The 14,500-nt window shown below is 45.0% G+C and overlaps 1 protein-coding gene across 1 annotated transcript in view; it reads right to left on the bottom strand.

Moving 5' to 3' along the window:
• Positions 1 to 14,149, bottom strand: part of bcr (BCR activator of RhoGEF and GTPase) — an 86,065-nt gene extending 71,916 nt beyond the window's left edge. Inside the window, exon 1 of the mRNA XM_056403905.1 lies at positions 11,634 to 14,149. Coding sequence (XP_056259880.1) covers positions 11,634 to 13,245 — 1,612 coding nt within the window. The 5' untranslated portion in view covers positions 13,246 to 14,149. The remainder of the gene's footprint in view (positions 1 to 11,633) is intronic.
• Between the last annotated feature and the right edge of the window lie 351 nt (positions 14,150 to 14,500).

Below are 14,500 nucleotides of genomic sequence, written 5' to 3'. Positions count from 1 at the left end.
GTATCGGCCCACAGCAAACATCACACGCCTTCGGTATTGCCTTGTTATCTTGAAATCAGGGTTATTTGCACAAGGTTTCTGTTGAGGACTTACAGATTGCAGGCCTAACTAGAAAATTGCATAACTCTGAGAGAAACTATCCAGAGTGGACACTAAGCCGTGTTGAGCCGCTTTTTCACTTACAAATATGTGTTTTAAGTGCTTTGCTTGGGGCACAGGTTGAGCTGGAAAAGCTAGAGAGTTGAATATCTGGTCTCCCATTTTGCTCCGGCGTAGGTACGTAGGAGGAGAATCAGGCCGAGAGCGGCTGGCTTGGATTCTGCCGCCTGTCAGAAGAAAAGAGGGCGAACAATGGACTGAAACAGAAAGACAGAGGGGGACAACGCAGCTGTGGATAAAAGGCTTTTAAAATTCTGACTGAGTGTGAAAAGACCTCTGCATCGCACGTTTAATGACAGATTTTTGCAGATCTGTGATTTCCAGTCGCGTTAACCTGCTCAAATTACATTCAGATTCATCCCGAACTCACTAATCGAGATTCAGTCTGAACTGAGAGGCAACAAATTAAAATCCCAAAGATAAAAGTTAGGAGACCATCTGTGGTGATGTGTCCGATATTTTTGCAGACAAGCGCAGTCTCTCAATGAACTTGAAAATCAGTTGTCATGGGGAAATTGGGCTTAAAATCAGCCTTTATATTATACAGTATGCTCCAGGCTGAACAGCGCTTAGTGAAAGAGGCAGGCAGAGAGAGAGAGAGAGAGAGAGAGAGAGAGAGAAACGGTCAAGGGGATAGAGAAAAGGATATTAAGTGACATAAAAGAGATATCACAGAGAGAGGGATGTTACCGAAGGGCATTCAGGGAAAAGAGAGAGGAGGAGGAAGGGGAGGGCGGCAGATCGTAACATGAAATCTGATCTTCCCCAGGAGCCTGCAGTTATCCAGTCCCTCTGCAACAAGCAGCTCAACAAATAACAGACAATAAAAAGGAGCCAGAGTTGGAGAGAGAATAATGGAAATCAAACTTCTCTTCACATCTGGTAAAATCTTCTTTTTTTTTTTCTCTCCATATTTTTTTTGACGTTTAACAAATGTCTGTTCAGACACTACAGATTCTGCTCTCCCTCAAAATCGATCAGGCCACAGCGAAGCCAGTTCTGGGAGATTTCTCTCTCTCTTCCACTCCTGACTGAAGTAGTGCACAGAAGTAGCCAGCTGCGACGCTGATCAGCAGCCAGCCACTTTACACATTAGTTTGATTATGTGTCATTTTTATAGCATAGCTTCCAGGATGCCCACCCCCCACCCTCCAAATCCTAAAAAAACACACACACACGCACACACACACACACCTCAGCCTTTAATAGCCTGGGCAGCTCTTAACAAGTACCATTTATTGAGCACCCATCCAGCTGCCCAGTGAAAACACAGTCCAATAACAGAGAACCTGAGGGAAGGGAAAGTGACGGGCACATACACTCACACAGAGAGAGAGAGAGAGAGAGAGAGAGAGAGAGAGAGAGAGAGAGAGAGAGAGAGAGAGAGAGAGAGAGAGAGAGAGAGAGAGAGCGCGAGAGAGAGAGTGCTGACAGGCCCCAAGGAGGCAGAAATCCCAGAGTGTAACAGTAAAGGTAGAAGAAAGACTTGCTGGCTGTAAAGAGTTCTTTGATTTGTTGTATGTGTGTCCAAGCTAGTGGCGGGGCTGAGATCACAGAGTTCCAGGTTGGTAAAAACACCTGATCACCAGGTCTGAAGACTAATAAATCTCCAATAGACTCTTTTATCTCCCCTTGCTCTTATTTTAAACCTCAAAGCTACAGAACAGAACTTTTTTTCTGATATTTTTTTGTTGAAATATGCTCCTATATATTTTGATATGGAGAGGTGGTGGGGTGTCAGGCCTCTCAATTTCAGTCAGCGCTGACAGTTGCTTTTGCCAGTTAAAGTGAAAAAGGTCAATGGCGCCAGGTCATATTAGCTTTAGCTAATTGACGTTAATGCTGTATGCAACTTATCAAAAGGCCAAAATGCAAGTTTTGGTGTTTATCTAGTAAAGTACTCTCTAAAAGCTGCTCTCTGTACTTATCCAAAGATTGTTTCTTAGAGAAACACCAGTCAACAATCAAGAGTCAACTGTCTTTAACATCAACAGAGACTCTCATCTACTGAAACAATCTGCCTGATCACTTTCATTAGTCCAAATGTACCAGTTACACATACGGGACTTCGATTTGAAAAACCCCAACCCTGGTCCAAGTAACATGTCTGCAGTGAGAGAGATACTTACTGTCTGCTTCCATGCTTGTGTATTTGATTAAGAGACACAGACAGAGTCTGAGAGAGAGTATGTCCATGCATGTGTCCTGTCTGGCAGAGGGGAAAAGGACAAGGTATCTCATCCTGTAGCTCTTCATTTGCGGCTACATAAAGCTAATAAGGTCTGAAGCGCTTCCTCCCTCTTCTCCAGCCTTTCAGCTTCACTGTGGAAACAACTTCAGGCGTTTTTCTGTCCCTGCAGGAGCACAGCGATGACTCCTGTGCTTCTCTTCTAGCAAAACATAAAGAGGGGTAGTAGCCACACTGGATATTATAAGCTCCTGAGCATTTAATGAGGGAATGTTTTGACCATCAAGGTGTTTTGTCCTGAATCAGTGCTGAACTACTGGATGTGAGTACTATAAAACTTCTCTGCTTCTCCCCCAGAAGCCGGGATACATTCAGGTGACACAAATGTGAAATTTTAATTCAGTTCAAATATCACCTACAAAATATACTTAACAAGCTAGCTGTGGTCACTAGACGACACTTTTAATCAACTGATTCATATTCATTTGTAGGTATTTCTGTTTTCCTATAACAAATAACATAGCATAGTATTTTAAACTGCATTCCTTATCATTTGCATGCCTGATTTTCTTGATATCTCACTCTTCTGAATTATGTTCACTTCCCAGCATTTGGAGATTCTTTTTGTGTTGCAATATTAGACAAAAGACAGAAGGATTTCAAGGTCATTCATGAAGTGAAGGACAGAGAATAATACTACATCCCACATATAGCTTAACCCTTAGTGAGCCACAATCCTTACTACTGACAGTAAGCTGAGGTTAACGCCATTAGAGTCAACTAAACCAATTTCCAGAGGAATTATACGATTTTAACTGTCTGTGTCCACACACAGACCACTACAGCTGCACACACTGAACACACATGTACCGAGGGTACATCATGAAAGACAGAAGAAGGAAACACAGACATGAAGAAATAGCTGGAGGGATAGAGAGAAAACAAAAAGACTGGGGAGAATCAGCCATGCAGACGCAGGGGAATAGACTCGCCAGTCTATACTGTTCTGTAACAAGGAGACATTTGGCATTGATTGTGTTGTTTTATAGGCATTCGACAGTTAAACCCCTATTGGACAATTACAGAGAGAGCCTGCTTGCTCCTGCAGGGGGGGTTGTGACTTTGATCTCTCCCTGCTTTTCCCCTTGCTTGGTGGAAAACCCGCCGAAACAAAGATGGAAAGGTGATGCGCCTCTAATTGGCTGCAAGGAAAGGAAACTAGAAGCAGCTGGCGGAATGGAGCAGAGATGGAGGGAAGTAGATAGAGAAAGAAAGAGGGGAAAATGGAGAAAAGTTAAGATAAGAAGGAAAAAAGAGGATGAATAAAGTGAAAGAAAAGAGAGACGAGCTTTAGGGGAGAAATGAGGTGGGAAATGAGATAGAGAATGGCTCATTAAATAAAAGAAAAGCGCCATTTGAAACATGTTAATTTTCTTAAAGCCTGGAATATCTACTCAATGTAGTGCAGGAATAATCAGTCTAAATATTTAAACACACATGTTAAACATGCATACATGCTTGCACTGGTTTGTGAGTGATGATAATCCTAAATATTATATATAGGACATCATGCATTAGTGCAGTAATGAGAGCAATGTGATGGAAGCTGTGTTACATGAGGGGGAAAAAAAACTAATGGTAATCTGATTGTTAGCCAGCTTCTAATTCCCAGACTAAAGAGTGGAGATTAAGGCTTACATGTTTGCATGACTAGACAGGTTTCTGTTGACCTTTAATCCAGAAAAGAATATCACTATGCTTTCAATTGTAAATGTGTTTAACGCATATGCCACAAGCCTAAAATTTCATGTCAGTCATCAAAAGACAATCTTTCAAATATTACAGTAATTCAATTGTTGACTGACCTTCCTGAATCTAAACTGCAGCCCAAAATCCACCTTGTTTATGGGGTCTCTCTTTATCTGCACTTCACATTCATAGCAGAAGCAGCTTTAGGACCATCTTTAATGTATTTCTGCATAATGTATCTTATTTATTTTTCACCTGCCATTTGGCCACAAAATTCAGGGATTAATATGGGTTGAAAAGATCCAAAAACACTGGATCCATACACTTCCCATTATGCACTGGATGATGGAGTTAATGTCAACATCACTGAAACTCATCCGACTGTAAAAAGTCCAAACTGAGATACTCGAGCAGCATCACCTGAGTAATTTTCTCCGCCAAAGCCACAGATGACATCATACAACTGTATGGTGCTTCCTGTGACTAGTACATTGACTTTGACATGTAAAATAGGTGGAGGGACCCTTTAATGTCAAGACTAGAGCACCAGTAAATCTAGACAAATAAAGCAGAATACAGCTGTGCACAGCCCTAAGGGCCATGTGGGTCATTCTGATATTAATCTTCATAGACGCCATATTGCCTTGTGGTCTTAACCAGAAACCATAAACCAGGTCTTTCTTTCCATCCCACCCCCACAACTTTAACCCCGTCCCTTAGAGAGCTGGCTGTGATTAACGACCCGTGCAGCTAACCTAGGATACATAGAAGACCAGAAAACACACACCAGTAAGCACTTACACTACGAGGCCAAAGGCCTGTGGTGAGTGGTTAGCGGTGGACGCTAACTAGCACAGTTTCCAAGCACTGTGGCCAATCCAGAAGACGAGCTCAGTGACTACGACAATACAGGCCATGTTACAGAGAGCCAAGATGGCCACTGTTCAAAAGTTACAACAGCTACACATGAAAAGAAACAAGGCACCAGAATTTATGTAAGGGATTTTCCAAGTTTTTTCTTTTTTATAGAGCTGTCGGTCACCAGAGGAAAGATTGTGGCTGGATGCTTGGCATAAGAAATATACAAGCACACACAAAAAGGAGAAGAAATAAACAGAAGCAGGGAAGAGTAATTACCCCGAGGAGGGCTGTGAGTGTGTGTTTATGTGCGTTTGTATTTGCATATCTGTCTGGTCCAGTGATGATCACCCAATCTGCCTCCCTCCACCGTATGTCCAAAACTCTGCCTAGGCCTGAAACTAATGGACAGTGTACACATGCAATCACTTCCATTCCTTTAAAACATTCTTTTTTTTTTCCTGTCCGCACATCAAACACAAAACACACACACACACAAACTAGAGCTCTGCGGTCGAGTGTATGGGCTGAAACTGGTGGCTGAGGCCCCACAAAACCAAGCCAGGCAGTTTGACTGTCACTGGGGAAGTGCTGGAGCTGCTGGAGCGGCTCCACCCCTCCTGCCCACTGCCAAGCCAGCAACGCCACGCCAGCCTCGGTGACCGGCTGGACTTCTACTGCAGAAACAAGGGATGCAACACCACCAGAGAGGAAGTGAACTACACACACTAACAAGCAAACACCCATTACATCTACACTCATTACATCTTAAGTCTTCACATTAATCATTTATCAGTGAATTTTTTTTTTTTGCGTACCATGGACCATGTAGTTTAGTTATTCTGTGTGTGGAATATTTAGACCTAATGTTTTGTTTGATCACTTGTTGTATCTTATATTATTTATATCGTTATGTCAAAGTCAATAAACTAACCACTGACAGCCTAGGATCTGGTTTCTGGGAGCATTTCTACTGCAAAAACACATTGCACAGCATAAATGTATAAATGTTGAACTACAAATGTTCAAGATAAACATTAGAGTTATTATTCATAATAGAATGCAGTTAAATATACCTTTATAAAAGCATTAAGTGCAAACAAGCCAGCTAACTAAAATCCTGAATGAGTAAACAGGCTTTTCACTTTTTCTAAGAAAGGAAGTTTTCTTCCTCCATAACTGATCCCAGCAAAGGGAACAAAGGGGCCGTTTTGTGCTTGCATAATTGGTCTGAGCAGGTTGCACCAGCCCAATGAAAGGCTGAGCTGAGCACCCAGCTGGCAAGAAAGGCAGATCCGCTCAACCCCCCTCCACCTCTACCTCTTCTCCTTATCCTCCTATGCTTCTCTCCTCTCCTTTCCACCACTCAGGGCCTGATTGTGAGCCTGCAGCCCCTGTGTACTGGCTGAGGTAACCAAGGCTTTCACTGCCAGACTTACTCTACAGCACACACTGAACAAGCCTTTTTAAGAGCTACAGCCCCCCCCCAGCCACCCCTCCTTCAGTGTGAAAAGGGGGTCATTGTGCCACGCCGGACTACTGTAAAGCATGTGGGGTTGGCCGGAGGTACCACTGACAAAATACAAAATCTCTTTCAGTGTCTCGTGAGCTGTCTGTGCCCATCCTTCCTTTTCATCCCCTGCCCCCCTCCCCGCACACATATACACATGGAAATACATGCTGAATCACATGGTGCGAGGGCCCCAAATGCACATACACACAAGGCTAAGAGAGGTAGAACCGCTACAGCCTCAGATCCTCTCTGGCAGCCTGCTCACACTCTGGCATTGCTGCCACAGGCCGTCATCTCCACTGATCACCCCCTTTTTACAGGATTTAGGTTTGCTCAGAAAATCCCCTGAGACAGACATACATACACATACACAACTAACACACTCAATTCTGATTTCCAAGGAAGTAAGTGTGAGTGTGTGTTTCACATCATGACATTAAGCAACAAATATATTTAGAAAAATACCCAGAAACACACAGAGTGGCACTGATGACATCAGATTTAATCTGCAAAGGTCCCTCAGGGACACCAAGCCTTCTTCTTAGTGACTGTTTTTCTCTCTTCTCCAACACATGCTATAATACATAGAATGACATATGCACAAACTCCCAGTAAGGTATGATCTGGCAATTTTCAGGTCAGAAGACATACAGGTTAAAAAAGAACTGAATGCAGTTTTAAAAAATCAGTCTTTTTAGACTTTTAAGCCACATTATTTACAATCTATTTCAATATGAAGCAGGACTCAGTCACACCACTTATTCTGAATTTCATTAAGGCTTTGTGAATTAAAATCCTTCCAAAAGGTCTTAGTAACTGCAAGCTTCAAACTAGTGATTAACTAAAGCGGGTTGCACCATTAAAATTTGCAAAATGTGCAAGTAAAGACTTTAGTAATGTGTAAATTGGCTGGGAAATATCTGTAACACCAAGTCCTTCACAAATATAGACATGACTTTGTTTTACTGATATATATACACATGGAAAATTGTGCGTGTTTCAGAGTTAGTAGTATTCCATCTGTTTAGAATGAGTGGGGGATATCAGATTATGCTAACCTAGCTAAACATATTAGGTCATTAGGTAAATTAATTTATTTAAAAAAATAAAAAATTCTTCCCAGTTTACATTATTCTTAAAGAGCATTTTATTTATTTATTATATATTTATTATGAGTGTCAGGTGACATTTTTCATACTATCTCTTTTACTCTTCACTCTAAACAGGTCACATATCAGCTAAGCAAACATTAGCTAATGTCAGCTAATGTCCGTCAGTTGGCTCTGTTAGCAACACATTAATTACACTTAGCAGTTCAGAGGTGTAAATAATGTTGTTAATACTTATCTACTGTAGAAGTCATTTCTGAGGTGTTTTACTCTGTAAAACTTGTGTCATAACTTGGCTAAGTTTGAATGTATAAGCTGGTGCAACCGGCTCAGGTCATTAGGATATATTAAAAGCTTATATAGCTATAGCTATACAACCTCGATATCTAAAAACCTGCAAATTACCAAAACCATTCTTACTGGGATTCTAAATGAAATAACAAAAGCACTCTGCATTCGTATGACATTCATCCATACAAAATAAGACCCTGATACCAGAGAGGACAGACAGAGAGCGCAAGAGGTTGTACCTGCCTGAAATTAAAGGCGCTAACAGGACCCAGCTGAAGGAGGTGGAGGTCATGGACAATACAACCATTGAAGCTTTCCCAGGCCTGTACTGCTTTGGCATCCCTGCCCTCAGAGACACAAACCCACAGGTATTCACTGGTTTTAGAGGCAGATTTCCCTCAAATGAATCAATGGAAACAGCGTATGGAGAGACTTGGCATTTTTCGGTTGCCACCCATTTCATCACAGGAGGTAGTGAAAGCTCCCTTTCTTCAGTTAACTGACCTCACTAAAACTTTCAGCAGGTAATATGTTTGTGCTTCGGTTGCTGAACTCTCTAAGTAAGGCCAATGGGCTGCTAGCATTGCTAAGCCTGAGAAGATGAGAGCTTGATCAGTTAAACTCAATGTGATCTTCATTCAGCTTTCCACAAATCTGATATTTCTCCCACCTTCCTCCTACTGCCAGTATGTGAGCATTATTTTGATTGTTTTGCAGGCTTCATTTGGTTCATTTTCTGGCATGGCTGTGAACTTTTGCCCTTCTTTAAAAATCCATTTTCGTTTTGGGATTTTTTCTTTACTATTTCAGGAGCTTTGCTTGCATGAAAGATGAATAATTGAGTCATGGTGATGTGAAAGAGACTTGTCAGCCGGCATGAATGATCAAATATTCGACGTAACATTGCAGCGCTCATGTTTCTTCAATTCACTTCAAAAATGAAAAGTTGGCAGCTGAAGGTTTTGCCTGCAAACATGTTGTTTCACTGTTTTTTTTCATGAGCCTAGATTTCACTTGCCAGGCGTCTCCACTTTCCCACTGAATGACACTCAAGGGAGATATCTTTATTTTAATCTTTCACTCATTTTGTCATTCTGTTTTTCCGTCACAGAGCACAAAGGCCTGTTAATCTCCGCTCAGCATGTAAACTTTTTTTATCCGGACCCCCTCCCCGCATTAAATAAACAAAACACACCATGAAGCATTTACTATTGTTGTTAGCATTCAAGAGAAGAGAAGAGAAGAGAAGAGAAGAGAAGAGAAGAGAAGAGAAGAGAAGAGAAGAGAAGCTGGTGTGACTCCTTCGACAGAGAGGCAGTGGCGTCTCCAGACTCAGGTCGACCACTGGCAGGAAACATCTTTCTTCTTCGACCCAGTCTGAACGTTATCTCAAGCTTCTCATACGCGCACACCTACCGCTGAAGGCGAAGCAGCCTCAAGGTATACGAGTAAACATCAAGCGTGTGTGTCTTTGTGTGTGAGCCTGAGCCCGTGTGTTTCTGTTACGCAACGGGAGAGTTCTTCCCATCTGTGCCTCTCTGCAGCCCCCGCATCCCTGACCAATGAAGCGAGAAACGACAGCTCTGCCTTGCACTCTGCCTCCTTCAGTCTTCCTCACAACGCCGTCCCACTCGTCATTATTATCATCAGCCGCCCACCAAAAACACACTCTTGACTCTTCCTCCCTCACTCGCTAGCCGCTCTCTCTTTTTTTCTGGCTGGTATAGCCTATTACACCAACGGCGCCCAAAAAAGATGATGCAATATTCATGGTTATCATCACCTTCACTGTCAACATCAACCCCCGTCTGCCCTCAGCTTAAACCCCAACTAGAAAACAAGACCACTCTGCAGGGAGTCAAACCAACATTTTACTTCTTATGCTTAAATTCCAGATTATCCCACTAAATGGAGCGCTGTCTACAACACCACCACCACCACCGCCACCCCAATACTCCATCTCTGTCCCTGCTCTTCCGGCTCGCCTCACTCCCCACAGGGCTCATTGTTGTGGAAAAGATGTTAAAACAAAGAGAGCAGACAGTGCAGTGATAATCCTAAACATAGCAGCTGGGGAATTAGCTAGCCATTTGCCGGGGACTCGCACACTCTTGATTGTTGTTGGACCTAAGAATGTTAGAATTGCTCTCTAAATTGTTAATGGTGTTTGCCTATTACTTGCCATTAGGGAGGGAATGGTAATTAAAAGGGAAGATGCCTTTCACGTTCACCGCAAATATGTCCGAGATGGTTTTCCGGACAGGATGCGATCCTGCGCTTTGACGATAGCATCCTGTCTGGAAAAACATTTTAGCCGATTCCACTAGGGCCACTGTGTCAGTAGTTCTATTCGCATAAATGAATTATAGATGCATAGAGACCGGTCCTCTGTTCAGGATATTTAGGCAATGAGAGGTATCAGGTTTCAGACAGTAATGCTACCCAGAATGATGACAGTAACACCTTCAGCACTGAGGCACATATTACAGCGACATAATATTGATTACATTAGGCTTTCTGAAATTAGCTATAACTTCATTGTACAGGCAGGTAGGCATCTATGATCGGCATATCATGTGCACCTGTGTGTCTTCTTTTCTGCTTACACACTTTCTTTCTTTCTCTCCACTTTTACTATCTATCTCACTACCTCTTCCCCTCTTTCCAGTTCATCCTGGCACACGAGCACGTGTGTGATGCCAGCATCCTGCTGCCTGTCTGGTCCAGCAGGGCACCAGTCCCAAAATCTGTTACAATACAGCGGGCGCTAAAACATGACTCACATCCATAGCAGAAAAGCATAGAGAGACAACACAAGCCATGTCTAAAAATTACGTCAAATATTTGAGCTACCTGAGCAGTGTTTGGTTTTAGCTCTTGTGAGCTCGCACAGCCGCTACAATGGAAAACTTCACAGAGGAATTACAGTAAACTAAGCCCTCCTAATGTGCTTCTTTGTGCAACATAGTCTGCTGTTGTTGTGCTTGAGCCCGGCAGCTAAGGTAGGCAGTGCCCATGTCTTTAGCTGCAGGCTGCACATTTATCTGCTCGCTGCTGTTCTATTACAGGTGCCATCGCTCAAAGGCTGCAATTTAGTGGTTAGGGATACTGCAGATAATTGTTTGGAGAGATTACAGTGGATTTCTTTTGTCCTGGTCTGTTATATAAGCAAGTAAATAGTTTCAGCTTGAGGTCTGGGGGCTTGCCTTCTCCTCTCTCACACTTCAGACAGACGGAGAGAGAGACAGGCAGGCAGACAGACACCTGTGATTGGAATTCCATACTAAGAGCCGCAGGAGTCGTCTGAGGAAGGCTAGACCTGCAGTTTCAACTCAGACTGACCGCACTTATTGTTCACCCACCCGACTGACATTCCAGGAATAAGAGGTGGATCTTTCATCTGTCTCCCACGCAAGGCCTTCCAAAGGACACACAGTCCAGCGTGTTTGCATGCACACAGTATCAATCACTTGAACATTTGGCTCCTTTGTGGTTTTTAAGAGCGAAGACTATTACGTGAAGAAGAGGCAAAAAATGCTCAAGAACAGATGCCAAGATAATTCCAGCATGACTAAATTACACTCATTCACTCAGGCTTTCATTCAGCTTTCCTTATAGTCCATAAAACACACACACACACACACACACACACACACACACACACACACACACACTTGGTTTCTGTGTAGGCTATGAAATATCCTATACACTCTAGCCCACCTGCTCTCCACCTCAACAAAGATTAAAGACAGCATCCTCCACTCACCTAGGTGGTCTCCATGGAAACTGTTGTCATGGGATGTTCTACCATGGGGCAAGAGGTCATGATGAGCAGCAGGTGGCCAGATTTGACCGGTCTTGCGAACGCTCACAATAGTGGCCTCAGACATGACCACATGGCCTCCCTGTTGCCGGTGGTGACGCTTCTGGGACTGCGGCGTCGGAGGGCTGCTGCTGTCAAGGGAGTGCTGGGAGTTCTGGGAGTTCTGGGAAGGCGAGCGGCTCTTCTCTCTGAAGGGCCGGCGGAAGGCCGTGGTGGGGCTGGGTGAGACGTGGCTGGACTGGCCTGAGGAGAAGTCCTCCTCGCTGGACGTCAGGTTCTCGTTGGAGCTGCAGTCCGGCGTGTAGCCGCCGCCTCCACCGACATCCTCAAAGCTACCTGGGGAATATGAGCGACGTGGCCAGGTCAGGAGGTGGTCGTCACCTCCCCCATGGTCTCTCATAGTGACTCCACTACCACCTCCACCACCACCTCTACCATCTCCACTACCACCTTCACCCATCATCACCCCACCAACATAGACGCTGGAATAAGCCTGGAAATCAGAGGGTTGCCAAGGCGGGGGTGGAGGTTTGCCCCCGTTGGCCCTCCCTGAATGTCTCTGGTTGGGCTCTCCATCTTCATATTCTGCGTCATAGCCACAGGTGCTCTCAGTGGAACGTCCTCTATAGACTGGCCTGGCGCGGAGCTCCCCAGCCACTGTTGCCAGGTTACCTGGGAGGGAGTGAAGAGATCTCTTTCGCTCCATCTGCATGGCCTGGCTGCCCAGGGTGCTGATCTTGTCAGAGACGTCACGGTCATTGACCCTGACCAGACCCCTCTCATGGTGGAATTCCATATTGGTGTAAAACGGCGGTGGTGGCGGGGGCAGCTGCTTCTCCTGGCCCTTAGCTACATCACCCGCAGAGTGAGAGTTGGCCCGTTTGATCCTCTCAAAGTTGGATCTAAGAGCTGCCACGCCAAGTCCCATCCCGAGCTTGTCCTTGGGGTCAGAGGGCAGCTCCTTGTCTGGGGGTGGAAGGGTGGGCCTGCGGGGAGAGACGGTGATGCCGCTTCTCTGCTTGGATGGGGAAAGGCCATCCAGGTTGTCGCAGGACGTCGACTCAACTTGCTGGGGTACATCGAAGGCTGACTCCAGGCCGTCTCCGTGGGAGGCTGACTTCCTGGCTGGTGGAGGTCTGGGTTTGGACCTACCAGCTCCATCTCCAAGAGGCTGGAAACGGGCCCTATCCATACTCCCAGCACTATACCCTCCACCACCTACTACTACTCCGACCCCACCAGTCTCCTGCATGTGTGGCTGCTGGGACTGGGACTCTGCACCCTGTGTGGCAGGGTCCATCCCCTCGTTCAGCGGCGTCTTCCTGAAGCCCCACCGCTGCTTGTCGTAACTCTTCCTCTCTTTGGCCAGGAGAGTCTGCAGGTAGATCATGCGGAAGCGTTCCTTGTTCACCTCCTGCTCCAGGCGCCTGATAGACGCCTTGCACTTCTCCAGCTCCTGCTCGATTCCACCGACTGATCGCAACTCCATCTTGGGGGGCTCAGACTCTGGGAACTGCGCCTTCCATGCCTCAATGAATCCCACCGGCTCCACCATATTGTGCCTAATTTATTTTGTGACCGACCCTGATTCACACACAGGGGGGCGGGGGGTGGTGGTGGGGGGTGGGGTACAGATGCCGAGGGCGCACCGTTCGTCCCTTTTCAGTCCAGTTCGCGACAGAGTCCGTACAGACAACAATGTCCACCTCCAGATGTAAAGCAGGGACAGTGTTTATAATAGGCCTGTAGGTAACCCCTTCTGAAACACACAGTCTAATTGCTGACACTTGTCGTCGGTTGCGCAGTCGCAACAATACATCCCAGTCTGAACAAGAGAAACCGGCTGTTCAGTCAGAGGAATAACAGGGAACGTGTGTGAGAGAAGAAGGATTAAAAAACTGTAGCAGAGCTTGTCTTTCTCATGCATTATTCCGGAAAAGGCCACTTTCAGAAGAATTAAAAAAAAAAAAAAAAATCTCAGCATCGACACAATGACAGCAGTTGTCTTCGCGGGTGATCTGGATCTCAGGGAGAAAAAAAAAATGAAGAAAGTGTTTATATCTCGCAGAGGGTTACTCACTGTCTGAGTGTGCAATTCCAGGTTTAGCTGGTCCGTTCACTCTTGTCCATTCATATGGCGGTAATCCCAGGTGCTGCTGCTGCTGCTGCTGCTCCGGACCGAGCGCCTTTGTACCAGCAGCGCTCAAGGAGAATGGATAAAAAAGCGCAAAACACAAGCGACGACAACATCTGAGTTTCTTAGAGGAGGTGATCAAGCGGTAGGACCCGGCCTGAGTAAATGAGTTGGTTCATTATCCCATTTTCTCCGCGGCACGTATGTGATATTGTTGTTGTTGTTTTTTTGTTTTTTTTTAAATGCTCTTTTCCAGATTTCTCCCGTTTCTTCGGCCGTGATGGTGCTGCTGTGTGCGCTCCCATCTCAGGCCAGCAACACTGGAGGGCTGCAAGAATGGGAGGGACCAGAGTGACAGTGAGCCTGCTGGTTAAAGAGACAGAGCAGGGATGCAGTCACCCCTCACCTGATTACAGGTCCAGGCTGTATTTGCTGGTTGTGAAACTGAACTGTTAAAGCTTATTTTCATACTTTAATTTAAGATGATAAGGAATTGTTATAGCTCTGTTAAACACGGCACATGTGGGTCTTTTCTTTATCTCACTGTAGTTGAGTCGTTGCTGTGTCTGATCCACTTAGTGTCCACAAAGTGCACGTTCTGGCAGCAACATATAGCCAGCAAATGATTGGTTACTGGCTCACAGTAAAACCTACAATTTTAACATATTCTTTCAAA

Source organism: Seriola aureovittata, chromosome 18 (genome assembly GCF_021018895.1).
Source record: "Seriola aureovittata isolate HTS-2021-v1 ecotype China chromosome 18, ASM2101889v1, whole genome shotgun sequence".
Lineage (NCBI taxonomy): Eukaryota > Metazoa > Chordata > Actinopteri > Carangiformes > Carangidae > Seriola > Seriola aureovittata.
This window is presented reverse-complemented; position numbering and strand designations above follow the sequence as displayed.